General features: G+C 53.6%; 1 protein-coding gene across 1 annotated transcript in view; it reads left to right on the top strand.

Moving 5' to 3' along the window:
* The window catches only part of MLXIP (MLX interacting protein), a gene marked incomplete at both ends in the record, with an annotated part of 57,981 nt that overhangs the window by 18,782 nt on the left and 18,077 nt on the right, over positions 1–21,122 (top strand). Inside the window, 2 exon segments of the mRNA XM_027772196.1 lie at positions 18,426–18,532; positions 19,264–19,349. Of these exon segments, the coding sequence (XP_027627997.1) occupies positions 18,426–18,532; positions 19,264–19,349 (193 nt within the window).

The raw sequence follows: 21,122 nt of genomic DNA, 5'->3' as shown, positions 1-21,122 counted from the left end.
CCCCCATTATATAGAGATGTTCTTGTCCAGTGGGGAATTCACACATCCCAGGAAGACCGAGAGGAGCAGACCTCTCCGAATAACCCCGTGGAGTTGCACTCTGCTGACTGCTGTTCCGGCCCGGCCCTTTACTTGTCCTGCGCCTGTGCAGGTGGAAAGAGACCGTACCAACGTCGCCGTCTGTCTGTTGAAGATCAGGAGTTTTACATTTTGGTGAAGTCCAGTGTATCTGCGATTCTTTTTGTAGATCTTGTTTTCTTTGTGCCCTATTTAAGAAATCTGCCAAACTCAAGATTTCCAATATTTTCTCTGACATTCTCTTCAAGGACTTTTTATAGTTTTAGCTGTTATATTTAGGCCTGGAGAGGTTTTGATTTGGTTTGATTTGATTGATTGATTTTTGGAATATAGAATGTGTGTGCTCACCAGAGACACAGAGATAGAAAAGAGGGAATTCACTCCCTGGGGGGATGGCCACACCATAGTTCCTTCTACATTCTCCTCTCGCTATTTTGGGCATGCATGCACACATGCCTGGCATGAATTTCAAGCTGCCAAGTCTGGGACTTGAACCATGGTCAACCATGTATGAGTCCATCTTAACCACTGCACCACCCGCTGGCCCCAATTCTGTGGTAGATAATATACAGTCTGTGTGAAGCATTTCTTCAGTGTTTCTCAAAATGTTTTTATATTGTTTTTATGTGTCACCCAGTTCAGGCTTACACTTTGCTTTGGGTTTTTAAAAAATATTGTAAAAGAATTATTCATTGGGACCAGCAGTTAGCGTAATGGCTATGTCGCTGGACTTCCACATAGTCGACCGCGGTTCGTGTCCCGGACCCAGTGGCTTAAACTCACGCCGGGCACGTGTGCGTGCGTGCCCAAGATCCCGAGAGGAGAATGGAGGAGAAGGGATTGCGGCGTGGCCATTCCAGGGGGGATGGGTCTCGGGTGGCTCCGCCCCCGGGGGGGGGGGGGGTGATTTCTCACTTTTTGTCTCTCTGTCTCTCTCTCTCTGGTGAGCGTATGCTCCCTATAGCAAAAACCTCTCCAAAAAAAATTAAAAAGAATTATTAATTTAATTTTATTAATTATTATTAATTCCTCAGTTTGACCAGAGAGAGAAAGCAAGCCACTGGGTCCAGGACTCAAACTGCAGTCGGCCATGGGAGCCCAGTGCCTTAGCTACCATACCACCTGCCTGCCCTGCTTTGGATTTTTATCTTCTAATCTAGAATAATTTTTTTTTTTTTTTTTTTTTTAGAAGTTTTTGCTACAGGGCACGTGCGCTTGCCAGAAAGACAGAGACAGAGAGACAGAAAGCGGGAAATCACCCCCTGGGGGGGGGGCGGCCACGCCGCAGTCCCTTCTCCTCCATTTTCCTCTCGGGATCTTGGGCACGCACGCACATGCACTTGGCATGAGTTTAAACCACTGGGTCCAGGACTCGAACTGCTGGTCCCACTAGAATAATTTTTCTACTTGTCCCCCATGACAGGCTTTTTTTTTTTTTTTTTTAAGTCAATTTTATGTCTTTTATGTGGAGTCTTGATAAGGTATCATCAAGCCACTCTGCCCCTGCCCCCCAGCCTTCCAGCCAGTCAGGATCATGGGGGGCTGTGTCTGTCATGCTCAGGTCAGCCCGGGCTTTAGACCACCTGGTCTTCCATGTGGCTCTAGCACCACAGAACAGTGCCCTGCCACCGGACTTACTTATGTCCTTCCCTCGTCTCTCCGTCCCTCCTTTCCACTCTTCCTCTCTTCTGCGAGAGAGTGTGTGAGCACCCAGCAAGGTCTTCACACCTCAGGCCACTCTGGCTGCAACCAGCCCTGGGTCATGGGCACACACGTGGCCAGCGTGTTTAGGGAGGTCTCTAGATACGAACTGGAAGCTTCCATGTGGGTCAGCCTCGCAGAGCGCTGTCACTGCTCCACCACCGTCCTGTCCCCTCACAGGTACTTTATAAAGGGACTGGTCTGGTTTTCGTGAATGCATAGTCTGTATTTTTCTTTGGTGGGCCTTAATGTGGCGCCTTATCCCCTGCGTTTCTATAAACCAGACGTGAGGCCTACAGAGCCTCGTGAGCAGTCGTCGTGAGGGTGCGTAGCGTCAGGTCGCCCCGCAGTTAGCGCTGCTGTACTCGCTCACTCGTCATTGCTTTTCCCTGCGAAGACGCGTTCTGTCGGGCCAGCAGGTGGTGCGGGTTGGGATGGCTGGGTCCCACGTGGCCAGCCTCACGGTCTGAGTCCCAGACCCCGCATCTTGAAAGTCATGCCGGATGCATGTGTGCACCCAAAATCCTGAGGAGAATAAAGCAAAGGGACTGAGGCGTGGCCATCCTCCCTCCCGTGGGGATGATTTCTGGCTGTCCTCTCTCTCTTCGGTAAGCACATGCACCCCATAGCAAAAAAAATCAAAGTTTTTCTGTCGCAGTTAGTAACTAGCCGGGGCCTCAGCAGGCAGGGCTCCTTCTTGCCGACAGTAACTCCTCCCACAATCTCACCGTGACGCCATTTTACTTGGCTTACTGATTTCTTGATATGGAAAAGATTTTTCAATTTCATATAGTCAAACCACCAACAGTACAAAAGAGGTAATTCTCAAAAACGAATGTTTTCCTTGGGGCCAGCAGATGGAGCAATGATTATGTTGCTGGACTCCCATGTGGTTGACTGCTGTTTGAGTCCCGGACCCGGCAGCTTAAAGCTCACGCCGGGCATATATGTATGTGCGTGCATGGCCAAAATCCCAAGAGGAGAATGGAGGAGAAGGGATTGCAGTGTGGGGGGTGATTTTTCACTTCCTGTCTCTCTGTCTCTCTGTTGAGCCCATGCACCCCATAGCAAAAATCTCTCTCTCTAAAAAAAAAAATCCGTCTTCCTAAGCCCGTCTCCCCTTTTCCTCCTGTCTCTCTGCCACCTTTCCCGGTCTGATGGTCTTCCTGTTCTGCCATCGTCTTGGACCACAGGAGCAGTCAACCTGGTGTGAGATGTGGCAGACGGGCTTTCCCGTAGCTCCATGTCTATTTCCAAGACCCGGCTTCGCCATCCCGCCTGCCAGGGAGCGCAGCCATGCTCAGGTCAGCCCGGGCTTTAGACCACCTGGTCTTCCATGTGGCTCTAGCACCACAGAACAGTGCCCTGCCACCGGACTTACTTATGTCCTTCCCTCGTCTCTCCGTCCCTCCTTTCCACTCTTCCTCTCTTCTGCGAGAGAGTGTGTGAGCACCCAGCAAGGTCTTCACACCTCAGGCCACTCTGGCTGCAACCAGCCCTGGGTCATGGGCACACACGTGGCCAGCGTGTTTAGGGAGGTCTCTAGATACGAACTGGAAGCTTCCATGTGGGTCAGCCTCGCAGAGCGCTGTCACTGCTCCACCACCGTCCTGTCCCCTCACAGGTACTTTATAAAGGGACTGGTCTGGTTTTCGTGAATGCATAGTCTGTATTTTTCTTTGGTGGGCCTTAATGTGGCGCCTTATCCCCTGCGTTTCTATAAACCAGACGTGAGGCCTACAGAGCCTCGTGAGCAGTCGTCGTGAGGGTGCGTAGCGTCAGGTCGCCCCGCAGTTAGCGCTGCTGTACTCGCTCACTCGTCATTGCTTTTCCCTGCGAAGACGCGTTCTGTCGGGCCAGCAGGTGGTGCGGGTTGGGATGGCTGGGTCCCACGTGGCCAGCCTCACGGTCTGAGTCCCAGACCCCGCATCTTGAAAGTCATGCCGGATGCATGTGTGCACCCAAAATCCTGAGGAGAATAAAGCAAAGGGACTGAGGCGTGGCCATCCTCCCTCCCGTGGGGATGATTTCTGGCTGTCCTCTCTCTCTTCGGTAAGCACATGCACCCCATAGCAAAAAAAATCAAAGTTTTTCTGTCGCAGTTAGTAACTAGCCGGGGCCTCAGCAGGCAGGGCTCCTTCTTGCCGACAGTAACTCCTCCCACAATCTCACCGTGACGCCATTTTACTTGGCTTACTGATTTCTTGATATGGAAAAGATTTTTCAATTTCATATAGTCAAACCACCAACAGTACAAAAGAGGTAATTCTCAAAAACGAATGTTTTCCTTGGGGCCAGCAGATGGAGCAATGATTATGTTGCTGGACTCCCATGTGGTTGACTGCTGTTTGAGTCCCGGACCCGGCAGCTTAAAGCTCACGCCGGGCATATATGTATGTGCGTGCATGGCCAAAATCCCAAGAGGAGAATGGAGGAGAAGGGATTGCAGTGTGGGGGGTGATTTTTCACTTCCTGTCTCTCTGTCTCTCTGTTGAGCCCATGCACCCCATAGCAAAAATCTCTCTCTCTAAAAAAAAAAATCCGTCTTCCTAAGCCCGTCTCCCCTTTTCCTCCTGTCTCTCTGCCACCTTTCCCGGTCTGATGGTCTTCCTGTTCTGCCATCGTCTTGGACCACAGGAGCAGTCAACCTGGTGTGAGATGTGGCAGACGGGCTTTCCCGTAGCTCCATGTCTATTTCCAAGACCCGGCTTCGCCATCCCGCCTGCCAGGGAGAGCAGCCGCAGGGTGAGGCTTTGATCTCAGAGGCCGGACAACAGCGTTACGGAGACTCCTCCCTGCTCAGAGCTGAGGACCCATTTATGGCCGTGAGAGCGAGGAGCGAGGGAGGAGAGGGCCAGAAGCCAAGGCTGCCTGTCTCGAGAAGGGGCTGTGGTTCCTTCTGCTGAAACCCTTTCCCTGCCGACGCCTGCTGTCCATGGGGCTCAGCGCAGCCCCCTCCTCCTGGAAACCGCTGCACGCCTTCTCGTGTTTCTCCTCTCACCCTGCGTGTGTGTGCTCACCGAGAGGAGGACGTGCTGTCCCCTTAGCTCGTGTGGTCCTGAGGGCAGGGCAGGGCTGGCATCGCCGCCTTCTTCGGTGCGAGCTGCCGCCTGCAGGGTCTGGAGCACTGGCCTGTGGGTGCCTTCACTGTGTGGTGGGGGTGCACTGCCCCCCCCCCCGGAGCGAGCAAGATGGGCCCACGGGTGCATTATTCAAAACCAGAACACATATTTGTCTGTACTGTAAGTAGACGAGGAGTTAATATTTATCTGTACCTGATACACAAGCGAGGAGTCCCTTTGCATTTGGACCTTATAAATAGTTGAGGGCCTCCCCCGTGTAACTATTTCAGCTGCCCCAAAGCTGGCTTCTCAGCGGTCTAGGGAAATCATTTCTTCTTTCATTATTATTCTTTGTTCCCAAAGAGCCATAGCATTACAGACGCTCAGCTGAAAGACACGTGGCAGTCGCTGCCCTCACGCTGCCAGGGCGTGAGTCCCCTTCCTCCTGGAGTGCTTGCGGGTGTCAGCCCAGCAGTCCCGCCCCCCCGCCCCCAGCACCAGGTTGTCCACACTGGCCTGACCGGGGGTGGAGCGCTTGCGGCCTGGTTACCGGCCACCAGGTGCTCCCGAGCTGGCCTGGTTAACAGTCACCAGGTGCTCCCGACCGGCCTGGTTAACAGTCACCAGGTGCTCCCGAGCTGGCCTGGTTACCGGCCGCCATGTGCTCCCGAGCGGCCTGGCTAACAGCCGCCACGTGCTCCCGAGCGGCCTGGTTGGAGGGCACGCTGTGAGCGCTTGCGGCCTGGTTACCGGCCACCAGGTGCTCCCGAGCTGGCCTGGTTAACAGTCACCAGGTGCTCCCGACCGGCCTGGTTAACAGTCACCAGGTGCTCCCGAGCTGGCCTGGTTACCGGCCGCCATGTGCTCCCGAGCGGCCTGGCTAACAGCCGCCACGTGCTCCCGAGCGGCCTGGTTGGAGGGCACGCTGTGTGTCCAGCCATCGCTCGGCCTGACCCAAGATTCTGCTGGTGGATAAGTGAGTCCTTGTGGCCCCGGCACAGGCAGTGGGTGGGATCAGGTTTCCTCAGTAAAGTCTGGCATTTTTACTTCAGGGGAATCAGATATTAACCTTGCTGACGCCAAGGCGATGTGACGGGTCCTTGCAGTTAACAGGAAGACTCGGAAACTTAAAGACGAGAGCAGTTTCAGCGGCTGGCTTCGTTTTGCTCGGAAGCCCCTCGCTCTCACCGCCTCCCCTACGTGCGCCCGGTCCCCGGAGAGCTGCAGGGTTGGAAGAGGGCTCCACATCGCCCTCACGTTTGGCGCAGAGGCTTTTCCTGCACGGGAGCTCTCGGGGGCCTGGAGGGGAGAGGTGAGCGCCCGGGCCTTCAGCTCTGGGAACATGAGCACCGCCACTTTCTGTGCCGACGTTCCTCCCGCTCCTTAGTCCTGCCCCTGAAAGTCTCGGTGCCGTGGGCACACGTGTTTTGTGTGTCTGCTTTCCCAGAGGCCTTGAAGCAGAGGTAGATAAGAGACATGTTCTTACCCCACCCTGATTTTATGGCTCTGTAGTAAGGACAGGTGTGCTTACCTGAGCACCAGGCTGTGAGAAGTGGGTGTTTCTTGGTACACATTCACATGAGCACTTAGGGTGGGTCAGTACCTACGCGTCCGGGCGATATATAAAGGACTGAAGTTAAAATCGGAATACGAGGGGCCAGCAGGTGGCGTGCTGGCTAGGGTGCTGGACTCCCACGTGGCTGACTGGTTCGAGGACTTGACCTGGTGGCTTGCTTTCTCAGTTTCCCCCTCTGTCTCTCTCTGGAGAGTGCATATGCCCTAAGGCAAACGGGGTAGAAAGAGGAAGAAGTAAATAAATAATTTTTAAAAATTGGAATGGGAGGGTCCAGCAGGCGGTGTGATGACTAAGGCCCTGGGTTCCCATGTAGCCGACTACAGTTCGAATCCTGGACCTAGCGGCACATGGGTGCGTGTGCATGTGCGTGCAGGCCCAGAACTCTGAGAGGAGAGTGGAAGAGAAGGGCCTGTGGCATGGCTGTACTCCAGGGCATGATTTCTTGCTTTTCTTCTCTCTGTCTCCGTCTGATGAGCACCTAGCAAAATCCTAAAGATTAAAAAAAAAAAGGATATTAAACGGAAATGTCGCCTCGCCTCCACTGCTGTTGTAAGTTTGATTTTGTGAGTAGCGAACCATCACCACTGGCAGAAAAGGTGTAGTGAAGACTCGCATCACAGAGAAAGCGAGGTAGGTATTTGGAACAGTGACCGAGAAGTGCTTTCACACAGTCCGGAGACAGACAGGGCTGTTCCGCTCTGCCAGCTGGGCTGCAGACGAACCCAGCTCGGTTAGAGACCAGCAGACTGCGCTGTGCCGTTGACCTGGCCCGAGTTAGTGCGTGAGTCTCCAGCCTTCTGCCCATCCCGGAGGCTTCTGCTACTTGGAAAGTTAATGGGTTGATTAAAAAAAAGCGTACCTGATAGGACGACAGGAGGGAGAAATTTAAGGCGGCCGCTGCTTCTCAGTAGCAGGTAGAAGGGAACCAGCTTACCTGGCTAAGGGGAAGCAGGTTTTCCTTTGAGATTTCTCTTACAAGAGGAGGGTAGTACAGAGTTGTGCATTGCTGTGCTTTATTTGTGCTTTTTAAAATGTCCCCTCTGAGATAAGCCAGAAGAGCCTGAGGTTGTGGGGTGCTCTAGATCCCTGTGCCTCTCCTTTACTTCACGGTAGTTGGTGCGACCCCAGCTCCCTTGAGTTGCATGCCTCTCTGCCCTCTCTGAGGAGCCGTCAGTTCCAGACCCTTAGCACGGAAGGAATCCGGAGTAAGCTCATTGAATTTGCCTTCTTCTAAAAAGGGAAAAGCCTATTTAAAGCCTATTTATGGGTCTTGGCTAGCTGGAGAGTGTTACCTTACCCTCTGAAGTGCTTTAGACAGCTTCAGATGTCTCTGAGTTAGAAGGAGGTTATGGAGCTGGCTGTACCTCGAAAATGACGGATAATGGTGATAATAAAACACGCGTTTCTTGCCAGCCTGCATCAGAGTCAGAATGCGCAGGTCTGTTTCTGTCGCACCTTGGTAGCTGGTTTCGAGGGGCTTGACTGCAGGCGTGTGCTCTGGCCAGGGAGCTCTGCTGGCTTCCTCCTGGCCGGATGCCTACAGAAGGGGGTTTTGCATTCTTCACCTGAAAGTCTTGCCTTGAACCTACCTATGACCTTTTTCACACGTGGAGGGCTCTCAGGATACATTGTATTCTTTGGGGGTTGCTATTTCTGAGTGGGGGACTAGGTTGGATACAGTAGTACACAGAAGCGCCCACTGCTGTTCCCGAAAAGTGTTCTGATCAGAAACACAGACAAGTGTTTCCACAGCCTTGGGATGGGAGAGAGTCTAAAAAAATTATTTAATTTATTACTGATTTAGTTTAAATTTGCTATAAGGCACGTGTGATCACTAGAGAAAGAGAAAGTGAGAAAGCAAGCTGCCAGGTCTGGGACTTGTACTGCGGTCAACTGCAGTTGGAGTCCAGCACCTTAACTACCATGCCACCTGCTGACCCCAGGAAAGGCTTTTAAAAGTATGACATCAAAAGACAAACACAAAAGGAAAGACTTTTGATTGTATTGGGGACCAGCAGGTGGTGTGGTGGTTAAAGTGTCGAACAGTCCCACATGGCCAACCGTGGTTCACGCGTCAGACCTGGTGGCTTTACTTTCTCACTTTCTCTTTCTTTCTCTGGTCAAATTAAGATAAATAAATGAATAAATAAAATTTAAAGCAAATAGTTCTTAAATTTTTTTTGACTGCGCTAACAATTCTGCTGAAAATGACAAAAGCCCAGCAAAGTTAAGGAGAGCAGAAAACCAAAACAAAGTACCCCATAAATAGTCAAATCGGAGAGTCGGGACAGAGCATGGCAGCCCTGTCCCACGTGGTGTGGACGTTCCGCAGATTAAGAATGCACAAGTCAACGAGAAAAAGAAGCAGAAAACGAACAAAAGGTATGTAGACATTCAACAAAAACCCAACAACTTGTCAGTTTAGAAATACACTGATGTGGAGCCAGCAGGTGGCATGGTGGTTAAGGTGCTGGACATTCCCACATGGCTGACCATGGTTCAAGTCCCAGACCTGGTGGCTTGCTTTCTCACTTTCTCTCTGTTTCTCTCTGGTCACATTAAAATAAGTGAGTAAATAAAATTAAATAAATAACTCTTAAAAAAAAGAAATACACCGATGAATGCGAGCCAGTGCAACACTGCACTGGATTTCCACTTGTCAGATTGGCACACATTGGTAACAGTCTGAGTAATGGTTTGAGAAGACAGGCCCCGTTCACTGCTCTTAGGGGCGTCAATTCGTACGGATTTTGGAAGACTAAAAGTTACTTATAAGTGTGCACATATCCTCCGATTCAGATTTTCCATTTCTGGGGGCAGTTCCTACAGAAGCAGTCATGCGCTTGCAGAGCTGTGAGTCCCAGGGTGTTTATCACAGCATCAACAGTGAGAAACGGAGACAACACGTGCATGTTAACATACATGTGCGTGTGTGTTAATATACACACATGCTTTCTATGTAAAAGTGTGTCACGCCGTTCCCACAACCCAGTATGTGAATAATAGATTAGAAAACAATATATCGTATGTACGTGAACATTAAGCTTATTCCTATGTTATATCTTTATCTGTATATAATATAAAAATGTATTGCGAGAACTTAGGGCTCCCTATGAAGTTAGAGAGGTTCATAAGACTATATTCTCGGGCTGGCCCAGGGGCCTCGTGGTTAGGGGAGCCAGATCCCACGTTGCCGATAACACAGCCCGAATCTCTCACCTGGGTGACTTGTTCGTGTGTGCCCCAAACCCCGAGAGGGTGGAGAAGTGGGGAAGGGGACGTGAAGGACCACATCCTGTTGAAGGCACTGCTTCCTTCCCTCTGGCAAATTAGAAAAGACAAAAACCTGCTTTTCTGAAGTCAATTGCAAGTGGTGGTGTTGGCGACGGCATCCCCAAACAGTTCAGGTTCAATAACTCGCTGGAACCCAGTGTAAACTTACACTCAAGTGCTCCAAGTACCCGATACCCACTCCGGTTTCTAGAGACCTGAGCCTGCCCTCCGGGAGCAGCTGGAGACTAAGGTCGGCCACAGTGATTGAGGGTGAAGGCCACACCTCTGGGGTGAGATTATTTCCTTACTAGACAGTGTTGTCACCAAAATGGAAACAACAGCTATTTCTAGGTTTGTCCTTTGTATTGTTCTATATTATTCGAATTTTCTTTCAAAGTGAGCATAAAATTAAAAAAAAAATAGTAAAATTAGAAAAGCTTTAAAAGAGATTAAAGTGAAAACGAAGTCTCCCGATGGGAGGGGTAGGCAGCTAGGGAAGCAATAAACGTGATAAAGCAAGACCGGTAGGTAGGGCCACACGGGTGTGTAACCGACATCCAGAGACATGCGGCACGGCGCCTGGGAGGCAGTAAAGCCTGGGGTGGGCAGCAGCCTCCGAAGCGCAGCGGCAGCACAGGTGCCCTGCCCTGCAAGGCGCAGGCCGTGTGGCCGAGCACGGGTTTAGATCTCTGCTTGGCTGGAAGACACGTGTGCGCGTGGGCGCCTAGGACCCTGTGGGGTGCAGGACTGGGGAGACTTCACAGTGTGACAACACCCTGTCCAGGGTGCCTCTCTGTGTCTCTGTCTTTCTTATATGTATTTACCATCATTTAAAAAAAAAAAAAAAAAAAAAAACTTAGCAGAAACATTTCCAAAAAAAATTGCAAAGAGTTAATATCATTACTATTATAATATTATACATATAAAGTAGCGAGGAAAAAATCTCATTTCAGCCGATGGTGAGAAACTTGAGTAAGACCTGCCATCCAGTCACTAGTCACGAACCAGCTTCCTGGTTTCGATGTTTGTCCGTGGCTCTGTAAGATGACACGGTTGGGGAAAGGTGGGTGAAGGGAACGTGGGACTCTTTTATTTTTGTGACTTCCTGTGACTCTGTAATTATTTCATTAAAAAAAAAAGTAAAGAAAGACAAAAGTGCATGAACAAGCAAGTCATAAAAGAGACAGCTAACCCACAGATCTTTTTTTATTACTAAATTCATTCAGCAATGATGCACAGCGAAGTGAGACACCCCCTTTTTCCTCCTGCAGGTCTGGTCCCATCCCCTGTACAGAGGAGTCGGGAGTGCCCTGGGTCTAGACTCAAGTTTACTCCCCTGGCAAATTGACCTGTGAATGTGGCTCTAAATGCTGCCTCGCCCGGCAGTCCCTGCTCCTACTCGAAAGAGGAGGCCCCAGGCCTTAGGACTAAGAGTGTACCCACGGACCATGATAGCTCAGCGATGTGCCCAGGGTGTCCAGCACCTTCTCTGCCAGGCTCAGGCTCACACCTACTAGTAGCCCTCCACAAGGCCTCGTGTGTGTGTGTGTGTGTGTGTGTGTGTGTGTGTAACTGGCAAGGAGGGATGCCCAGGCGTGGGGAGCAGGGTCTGGACACCTAGCCTGCTCTCTGAGGGGTCTCTGGGGCAGCCAGCTGAGGGCCTACAGTGCATTTTGGCGCTGCCCCTGCTGCCCCATGTGGCTGGCTGGGGCCGCTCTCCACGCCTGGCTCCTCAATGAACCTTTGTCCGCCGCTGCCTGTTAGTTTTGGCTCCCAGCAGGCTGTGGGACCAAGCCAGAGCCCAGGCAATGCCAGTGGAACCTGCTCTTTGGAAGACCCAGAGTTGCAGTCCTGGAGGAGGAGGCTTGAGCATTATCGCCCCACACTCTCATTAAAGAAAACTGCGCATGGAGTTGACTCATTGACAAGTTTTATCAGTTTGTGTGAGTAATTGCTCTCTAATGAACTAGAAGCCCTATAAGGTCTTAGAGTGTGGCTGGTCTTTTTTTCTTGTGTATTTTGAAAAGATAATATAACGTAAATAGTGAGAACTCCTCACCCGGTCCCCTGAGTTCTCCAGGTTACCTGCCGGGGAAATCCCTAGATCCCTGCCACCTGTCTTCGGCATCCTTTCTGAGAATGGCCACTGCCCCTCCCTCCAGTGCATCTCCGTGTGTGTCTCCCTGCTAGAAATATGAAGGAGCTATGCTGTGTACCGCGCACCTCGGTTTGGCATTTGGTCTTTGACCTGGTGGTCATCTTCATCCTGCCTGTGCACCGGGCAAAGCGACAAGTGTGCCCCAGTGACCCTGCAGTGCTCCGCATGTGGACACACGGTACTTGCCGGCCTCCTTTGATGGCTGTCTAGGCTGTCCCTGCCGAAGCTTAATGTCCTTCTGTGCAATGTGCACGTGGGTTATGTCAACGGGACGTGCGTGGGAGCTGCTGTCAGCTCGCCCCCCAGCAAGTCTTCTGGTTGTTGGCAATGATGCATCTCCAGTCTGACGCGACCGGGGACTGGGTTGCAGAACTGTGTCAGTTTGTAGCGACACTAGTCACAGTAGCCCAAGGGTGGGTACAGCCTGGATGTCCTTACCGCGGACACGGTTCGGCCCTGGAAAGGAGTGGCGTTGAAACCCATCCCTATGGTGTGCGTGAGCCTGGAAGCAGGACACGCAGGGAAGGAAGCCGGACACAGGCCACAGCCATGGTGCCTTTGCCATGAGCACACACAGGATGGGCGTGACCGCTGTGCTGCAGGTCTGCTGGGTGATGAGGCGCCCTGGAACCAGGTGATTGTGTGGTTGTGCACTGCTGTGTGTGTGCTCACGGGCACTGCATCGCACTTGTTGTTATATGTACTTACCACAATAATAAAAAAAAGATCCGGCCGATGGTAGCCAGGCTGCTACCTTCACTGCTGACCGAGGCCAGGATGTGACTCTAAGGGAACCCCCGCTGACGTCCCACCCCCACTGGGGCAGCGAGGTGAAAGGAGGGGGAGGCCTGGACCAAACTGCCCGGTTTCTCCTTCAACACCCACTGGCGATGGGCCCCACCCTCCCTCTCTGTGGGGCCGTAGGAGGAGGCAGAGCTTGGGTTGTCCCACTGACATGCCCCTCCAGGACAGCCAGGCACGGCGAAGAAACTTCCCCAACCTACGGACGCGGAGTGAGCGAGGGGTGGACCCCGTCACTGTTCTGAGACCTGTCAGTGACCCCCAGCCTTTTTTGGAAAGGACATTGGAGTCAGGAGCTGATCCCCCGGGGCCAGAGCCCACATCCCTGGGCAGATCCGCATACCGCCCCCTCCACCCCGACTCCCCTCAGCTCTGCTTGGTCTGCGTGAGGCTTGCGGTGGGAGGCCCTTCCGTTTCCTTCCCGAGCGATCTCTTGCCAGACCTTGGAGAATTCATCGTTCAGTTCCATCCAGTAAAAGTTTGAGGGAGACCTTTGTTGAAGGTGAGTTTCTCGTTTCCTGCCAAGAACTCATCTTCTAGGAAGGGCAGCCACACAGGCCGGGGTGATCTTCCTTCATGGAGCAGTTTCGTGTTCATTTAGTAACTCTGCATCTAAAAGCACCTCCCAGGCCCACCAGGGCCTGGCGGTTAAGGCAGCTGGATACCATGCGTCAACTGGGCATCCCAGACCTGGTGGCTTGAGAAACACGCGATGGGCGTGTGTGGCCAAAATTCCAGAAGGAAGGGAAAGTGGAGAAGGGACTGGTGTGGCCATTTCCCATGGTGGGTGCCTTTTTACACCCCCACACAAGTGCGCGTGCCTCTGGCAATTCACGGGGAGAAAAGGCACGTCTGGTCTGCCACGCAGAGCTGGAGACCTGCGGGTGGGCGGGTGGGAGACGGGTCCCGGGTCCCGGGTCCCGGGTCCCATCAGGCCTATGGTGCTGAGGAGGAGCCAGGAGCCGCCCTGTGTACAGTCAGGCAGACCTAGAGGCTGAGCCTGGGGGAGGACATCGCTGTTGCAGGAACTGTCACAGTGTTTCTGGCCATGTTTACAGAAGGAGCACGGCCTGGGCTGGGCTAGGAAGTGTCCCTGCCAGCGGTGCCTGGAAGGTGCGTTCAGCTGGGACAGGGTCGGGAGCAGAGGCCAACCATGCGTGCTCTCTGCGGATACTCTCTGCGGCTCTGCCGTGGAGGTGCTGCCCTCCTTCCGCCCCACAGTCCCTGGAGGCCGCACTCCCCAGGCTCTGCGTACGGGATCCAGCCCCAGGGCGTGGGCCCACGTGCTGCGGAGCTCAAGAGCTGTCTGGACAGGAGTCTGGATTTCCCGTGGGTGCTGTCCTCAGTGCCACCTTGTGACTGTGCACCACCTGCACCCTCTCTGTGGGACTCGCTCCAGCAGCCGCTCCTGTGGTGTTTCGTGGGAAACGGCTTCGGTCCCTGGGCCCAGCGGATGTCTGTGTGAGCCTAGGAAGAATCCTCCTCCCCTCCTCGATGCTCAGCAGGCGCTCGGGCAGCGTTCAGGCACAGAGCCCCTCAGGAAAGACGTCACAGGTGCTGTCGTGGCATCCGTGGCCTAGTGGGTCCGGGTGCCTTTCCTCTTTGCACCCCGTGATGTCGCAGAGTGGTGGCTCAGCTTCATATGCGGACCTGGAACTGCCAGGGCAGCCGGAGGGCACAGTCACCCCCCACCCCCGCCATCCCTGTGTCTGGGGTGGTTTAGGTTTTAGTTTTGCTTTGGGGCTCGCTTCTTTGTGTTCATTGAGCGCCACCTGTTGGCTCCTGAGACTAGGCAGGACCTGGGCTGGTGGCAAGATACCTGCCACTTGGGGGCCCTGAATCCGGTTTCATGTTGGCCGTGTGGAAGGCAGGGAGAACCCTGAAACCAAACCCTGTCCGACTCGGTGCCTTGCCTACCAGCTTTAATTTTGGTTTCCGTGTGTAACTGCGGTCGATGTAGTCAGACTCCGCGAAGACGGTCTTGTGCCCACTCTGGCTCACTCTCTTTAGCACACGGGAAAGGCTGGGTTTATATCTTTTACGATAGAGACTGCATGTGTGCCTGTGGACGGAGAGGGACAGAGAGGGAGGGAGAGCCCAGCACCCTCAGCGGGGTCCCAGCCTCCCCGTCCTCAGATCCTGGGCACCTGTGCGCATGCCTGGCATGCCTGCAGTCCGACCTGGATTCCAAACCTGGGTCGGCCGTGTGGCGTCCAGCCTCTGCTGCACCCAGCGGTTAGTTCTCAGCAGCCTGGCAAGGCACCGGAGGCCGTCCGCTCCCAGGAGTCCTGTTTCCCTCGGACCCCTCTCCCCTGGCTCTGCGGGCCGTAAATGCGGGATCAGGATTCTGGCCCTGTTGAGCTCAGGGGAAATGGCCTCTGGATTCTGGCCTTCGGAATGAGGAAGATATGTTAATTATAAGGCTGTTCTGGTTCTGCTTTATTTTTCCTTAGGAAAGGGGCAGGGACAGTTGTGTCTCCTGGCTTGGTGCCAAGCTGCCGGGCAAACTCGCAGCGAAGGGAGGAGGCTCGGCTCTGTCAGAGGTAGAAGGAAGCTCATGTCCTCTGGCATGTCGTCCGCCTCCAGGCTTGACCCAGAGGAGCCCTCACAGGCCAGGCAGAAGGGACAGCCTCTAGGCCGTGGCCTAGATGGGAGCGTCCTGCTGGCTGCCCCGGCCGCCTTTGTCCCTGCAGCCCTCACCCTCCCTCAAGGCTCTGCACACGGCGGCACTGGCCTTGGCAAGGCCATGTACTCATGGAGAGGGCGCCTGCTCTGCCTCGCCCGGCCCTGTCCTCGGTTCCTGGCTCTTTGCCAGAGTACAAGGGCGTGAACAGGAAGCTTTTAGGAGCATCGTTCTGCGGCTCCTGGGGTCCCAGGGGCATCCTGTGCCCGGGTCTCCTCGCCAGTGTTGAGAGCAGGTACCTGGAGTCCCCTCTCCCTGTGAAACGTAGAGAATGTCGGACATAACCACACCCTCAGTAGAAACCCAACCGGTGAGGTGGCTCACATCTGACGATTCACTTTAGGGCTTACATGTGTACATGTAAGTGCATGTGTGTGTCCATGTGCACACGTGTAGACACACCGTCTCAGTCCTTGTCGAGCGCTCTGAATGAGCCAGCAGGATGGGCCAGGAAAGCCGAGTGCCCGCCGAGTGCGTGGCTGCTGTGCGCTTGTGCTGTCCAGGCCCCGAGGTGGCCCGTGGTCTCATGCAGTGGCAGGAAGGAGGCCTGTGACTGTGCCGACACCCCTGGCCCTGATGACGGAGGCGCCGCCACCTGGGCCCTTGTGTGCCGAGGGGATGTGCTGCGACCTCTCTCGGAGCGCGGCCCCTGGCCTGGGCCCCTTGCCGAGCAGGTGCATGGGCAGGGCCTTGGGTGTTGCACACAAGTTTCCAGGTCACTTACTGTTTACGTCGAGGGCTTCCTCCGGACACTCCGGCTGCCGTGACCACTGCACACCTCCGCCTTTCTGAGTGGGTTTGGAGAAGGGCAGGGCTGTGGCCTTCGGTTAGGAAAACCCCACAGAGTCGGGCCTTGCCATCTGCAGCCACAGCAGCCAGGTGCAGGAGGCATGGCCACCAGGGGGTGTTCTTGCCTGCCGGTAGCTTCGCTTGCACACACTTGTAGCTGACTCAGTGGAGAACTGCTGCTAATTTCATATTTTTATGCTCTTCCTGCTGTCATGGAGAGTGTGAAAGAGAGGCAGGCACCCCTAACAGGGTCTCACGCTGCAATCGTCCCAGCCCTCCCGGCCAGGCAGGATCACTTACGCCACATTTAAAGGGCAGCCAGGGAATTGAACCTAGGAGCCTTCATATGTGTCCAGCTTCACTTGAGCAGCGCCCCACCAAGTTGGCTCTCTTAGCTCACTTTTTTGCTGTAAGATTTGCGTGCTTTTCAGAGAGAGACCAGGAGAGGGGCAGGATGTGAGGGACCATCCCTGGGGGGGGGGAACATGCATCCTCTTCTCTATTCTTCTCTTGGGATTTTGGACACACACACACACACACACACACACACACACACACTCAGCGTGGTTTTCAAGCTGCAGGGTCCAGGACTTGAACCACACAGCTAGCCATGTGGGACCTAGCGCCTTAACCACCTTGATACCTGCTAGCCCACTCATATTATTTTCTTATGGTTTGTTTATTTATATATTCCATGAAAGGGGGCAAGCAGGCAAGCACCGCTAACAGGAGCCTCACATGTGGTCTCCGAGCCTCAGCGAGCCAGGATCAAGGGGCCAGGGTACACAAGGAGACCTTGGGATATGAACCTGGGACCTTCCCATATGACTTCCACGTCACCGAAGCACTGAGATACTGCTGCAGCCCTGCAGCTGGCCTCAATGAAGAATTTGTGGGGAGCCAGCAGTTAGCGTAATGGCTATGTTGCTGGACTCCCACGTCGACCACGGTTTGCCTCCCGGACCCGGTGGCTTAAAACTCACACCGGGTGCGTGTACGTGCGTGCCCAAGATCCCGAGAGGAGAATGGAGGAGAAGGGATTGTGGCGTGACCATCCCCCCTGGGGGGTGATTTCTCGTTTTCTGTCTCTATATCTCTCTCTGTCTCTCTGGCGAGTGCATGCACCCTATAGCGAAAACCTCTCCAAAAAAAAAAAAGAATTTGTGATTGAGTTTCTACTACGTGCCAAGACAACCGTGGGGCCTTCTCTAGAGAAGCCACAGTCTCTGGCAGGGACACTGCTATGTGGAGTGTTCTGGGTGCTGTCCCAGAGGCCTAGTGGGCTGAGGGACTCTGATGGGATGGGCACCAGGCAGGGAGAGGCCAGGGCAGAGCTGGTGCTGGAGTATCATCTGGAGTCGGTGGTGGATGAGGGAGCCCCATCAGGAGTGAGGACCGTGTGGCAGAGGCCGGGAACAGGAGGGGCCCTGCAGGTGCTGAGGCCAGTGGGACATTTGTGGGCCTGGAGTTTGTAAGTGTGTCGGGACTGGCAGCGGAAGAGGTAGGCCAAGGCAGGTGGAAGTTGGTTTTCATTCAGTGGTCAGCAGGTTTCTTTTACATTTTTAGTTATGGAAAATTTTAAAGAAATTAAAAAGTAGGCAAAAGGGGCCGACAGGTGGCGTTGTGGTTACAGGCGCTCGATTCCCACTTGGCCAACCGTGGTTCAAGTCCTAGACCTGGTGGCTTGCTTTCTTGTTTTCCCTTTCTCTCTCTCTCTCTCTGGTCAAATAAAAAAAAATCAAATGGAATTAAATAAACAAATATTAAAAAAATATATTTAGGGACCAGCAATTGGCGTAATGGCTATGTTGCTGGACTCCCATGTAGTAAACTGTGGTTCAAGTCTCGGACCCGGTGGCTTAAACTCACACTGGGCGCATGTGCTTGTGTGCCCAAGAGCCCAAGAGGAGAATGGAGGAGAAGAGATTGCGGCGTGGCCATCCCCTGGGGGGTGGAATTCTTGCTTTGTCTCTCTGTCTCTCTCTCTCTGGCGAGCACATGCGCCCCATAGCAAAAACCTCTCAAACCAAACAAACAAAAGCGATTTAAAAGTAAAAAGAAGTAGGCACGAGAGTATAGTGAGCGCCACACACTGTCACTTGCTCCCGTAGCTGTAACGGGGCTGGTCTCCGAAGACATTGCGCCAACCGCCTAATTCCGCAAAGATATCCCGAGGTCAAGCCTAGTCCATGGTTGACAGTGGGTCCATCAAGTGTCAAGGGGCCTGGAATGATTGGGAGGCACTTTTCAGTTCACTTTGTTTCAGGAGAACCACTGAGTCTCCCACCTTGTCCTGCCTTTCAGTGGGAAGTTGGTGTCTCCGAAGTGGAAGAACTTCAAGGGCCTGAAGCTCCAGTGGAGAGACAAGATCCGGCTCAACAACGCCATCTGGCGGGCGTGGTACATGCAGTGTAAGTGCCACTTGGACCTGGGAGCAGGAGGGGACCGCAGGGCCCCCAGGCCCTGTGGGTGCCACGTTCTGCCACTGGGAGGCCTGAGCCCTGGGGTTCCAGGGTCTGCTTGGGGACCGTGTATTTCACGCTGAAGCCTCTCGCCATCTGGAGGTGGGGAAACCCAGCCAGACCCAAGGGCCCCGGACACTTAGCAGCCCTCAGACAGGGCAGGCCAGTACAGCCGCCTCTGCCATGGAGCTGCCCGTGGTCCCACAGGTATGGCACGGTTGCCTGGCATCATCCTACATGTGGGCCTAGTGTCAGAACAGCGGAGGAGGAGGGTTCACTTCAGGGCTCGGGGGGTGTACTAGGCAGGGGACGTTTGCCATAGGGCGGGCGCCACCACGCCCTAGGCAGGGGACGTTTGAAGGTGCTGATGGGGCGCATCTCATCCTCAGCAGGTCTGACGGGCTACAGCCTGCGGCCTCGCCCACAGCTCCAGCTAGCTTGGTGCCGGAGGCCCAGTGATTTCTCCAGGACCTGAGGGGGACCTTTCCCTGACGGGCAGACTCCCTTCTTGCTCAGGCAGTACTGACTGATGAGCCCGATACCCTGGCCTCTGGCCTCCGTGTTCCCCAGCTCTCCAGTTCTGCATACTGCAGAAGGCCTCCCACTAAGGGCGGCGACAGGCAGGGCGGCTCCTCTGGGATCTCGGTCATGGTGATAACGGTGCATCTGTCTCTGCCCAGATTTGGAGAAACGCAAGAATCCCGTTTGCCACTTTGTCACTCCTTTAGATGGCTCCGTCGACGTGGATGAGCATCGCCGGCCAGAGGTACTTGGTGTGTGACGAAGGGTGGCTGGGCGAGGGGACTGTGGGAAGAGCACCGGCACCACAGTCTCCTGTCGGCCGCGTGACCTGCAGGAGGGACGTGGCGTCGGGAGGTGGCCTCGAACACCCTCAGACATGGTCCCTTCTCAGGCAGGCTGACCTGAGGACCAACGGGCTCTCTAACCACTACTTATCTTCTACTTTAATTTAAAATTGGGGTTCCTGGGCCAGCAGGTGGCATGATGGTTAGGGCACTGGACTCCCACATGGTCAGCCGCGGTCGGAGTCGCAGACCTGGTGGCTTGCTTTCTCACTTTCTTTCTCTCTCTCTTTCTTACTCTGTCCCTCTCTGGTCAAATGAGAAAATAAATAAATAAAATAAAGTTAAATAAGATCATTCTTTTAAAAAAAAATAATAAAGTTGGGGTTTCTTCTCTAAGTCAACAGGGAGGAATTCTGGCTCCTTGGGTGTCAGACACGAGCCACCTTAGGGTCTTTATGTTCCGAGGCGGAAGAAGGAGTGATGGAAAAGGCCCAGTGGTATGTTAGTGCCTCATGTCGGCCGAGCATGGGTTTCTGTGCGGCCTAGTGCCCAGGGATGTCTAGAGACATGTACAGAAATCTTCGTGTGTCTTTCTGAGCGGACTGGGTTATGGTGGATGCCAGGGGGGGAGGCCAGGCTTTGTTTCTCTGTGTACTCTGCTGCCTTGTTTTAATTTAGTTCAAGCGTGTCTTACCGTTGTGCAGAAGGGGGCAGAATTGGAAAGAAACCTAATAAAAGACAGTTTTGCCATACCCGGACATGATCCTCGGCCAGGTGTGGTGGTACTGGAAACTGTGTGTCTCTGTATGACACGGACTCACCAGAGGAGGACAGAAGGGAAGAGCACCCCCGACGGGGCAGTCACACAAGTCCCTTCTCCATTTCTCCATCTTGTCAGGACTTGGGGCGCACACGCATACATGTCTGGCATGTTTTTCAAACTGCCAAGGCAGAGATTCAAACCACAGACAGCCACGTGGGACCCAGCTCCCTTAACCACTAAACTATAGCTCTGTTTCTTAAATTTCGTTTGGTTTTATTTTCATTTTTTCTATAGTGCACATGCATTTGACAGAGATGACAGAAAGAGAGAGAGAATGTGAGAAATCACCCCCTGGGGAGGATGGCTGTGCTGCAATCCATTCTCATCTTGGGATTTTGGGGCACACATGCACATACGCCTGGTGTGATTCTCAAGCCATCAGGTCCAGGACTCAAACCATGCAGTCGGCCTTAACCTCCATGCCACCCGCTGGCCTGCCCATAGCTCTTAAGAAATGATTTATCAGGGCTGGCAGGTGTTGTGGTGGGTGGGGCACTAGACGCTTACGTGGCCGACCACAGTTTGAGTCCTGGACCTGGCAACTTGCTTTCTCACTTTCCCTTTCTCTCTGGTCAAATTAAAAATAATAATAATAACACATTTTTAAAAATTAAATAATTCTTTTTTTGAAAAAAGATTTTTCACAGTTCACGATGCACCCTGAAATGTACGTGGGTAAAATGACCTAAGACTTGGGGTCCAGCAGAGGAGCGCTGTCAGGCAGGGGTGTGTCCTGGTCACCGCAGTGCTGCCAGGCTGTTGCGGAGTCCTTTATGCCCGGCACGTGGGAAAGTTCTGAACTAGAGCTCCCGGAGGTGTTTCTGCCTGACACTTCCTGTGATTGGCCGTTCTGCTTTTACCCTCCGCAAGCCTAGCAGAGGCTTCTGAGAAGGGCATCGGAGGGAGCGGC

The sequence above is a fragment of the Tupaia chinensis genome, unplaced genomic scaffold (genome assembly GCF_000334495.1).
Source record: "Tupaia chinensis unplaced genomic scaffold, TupChi_1.0 Scaffold000258_1, whole genome shotgun sequence".
NCBI classification, from domain to species: Eukaryota; Metazoa; Chordata; class Mammalia; order Scandentia; family Tupaiidae; genus Tupaia; species Tupaia belangeri.
The sequence above is the reverse complement of the archived record's forward strand: the minus strand, read 5'-3'. Positions and strand labels throughout refer to the sequence as shown.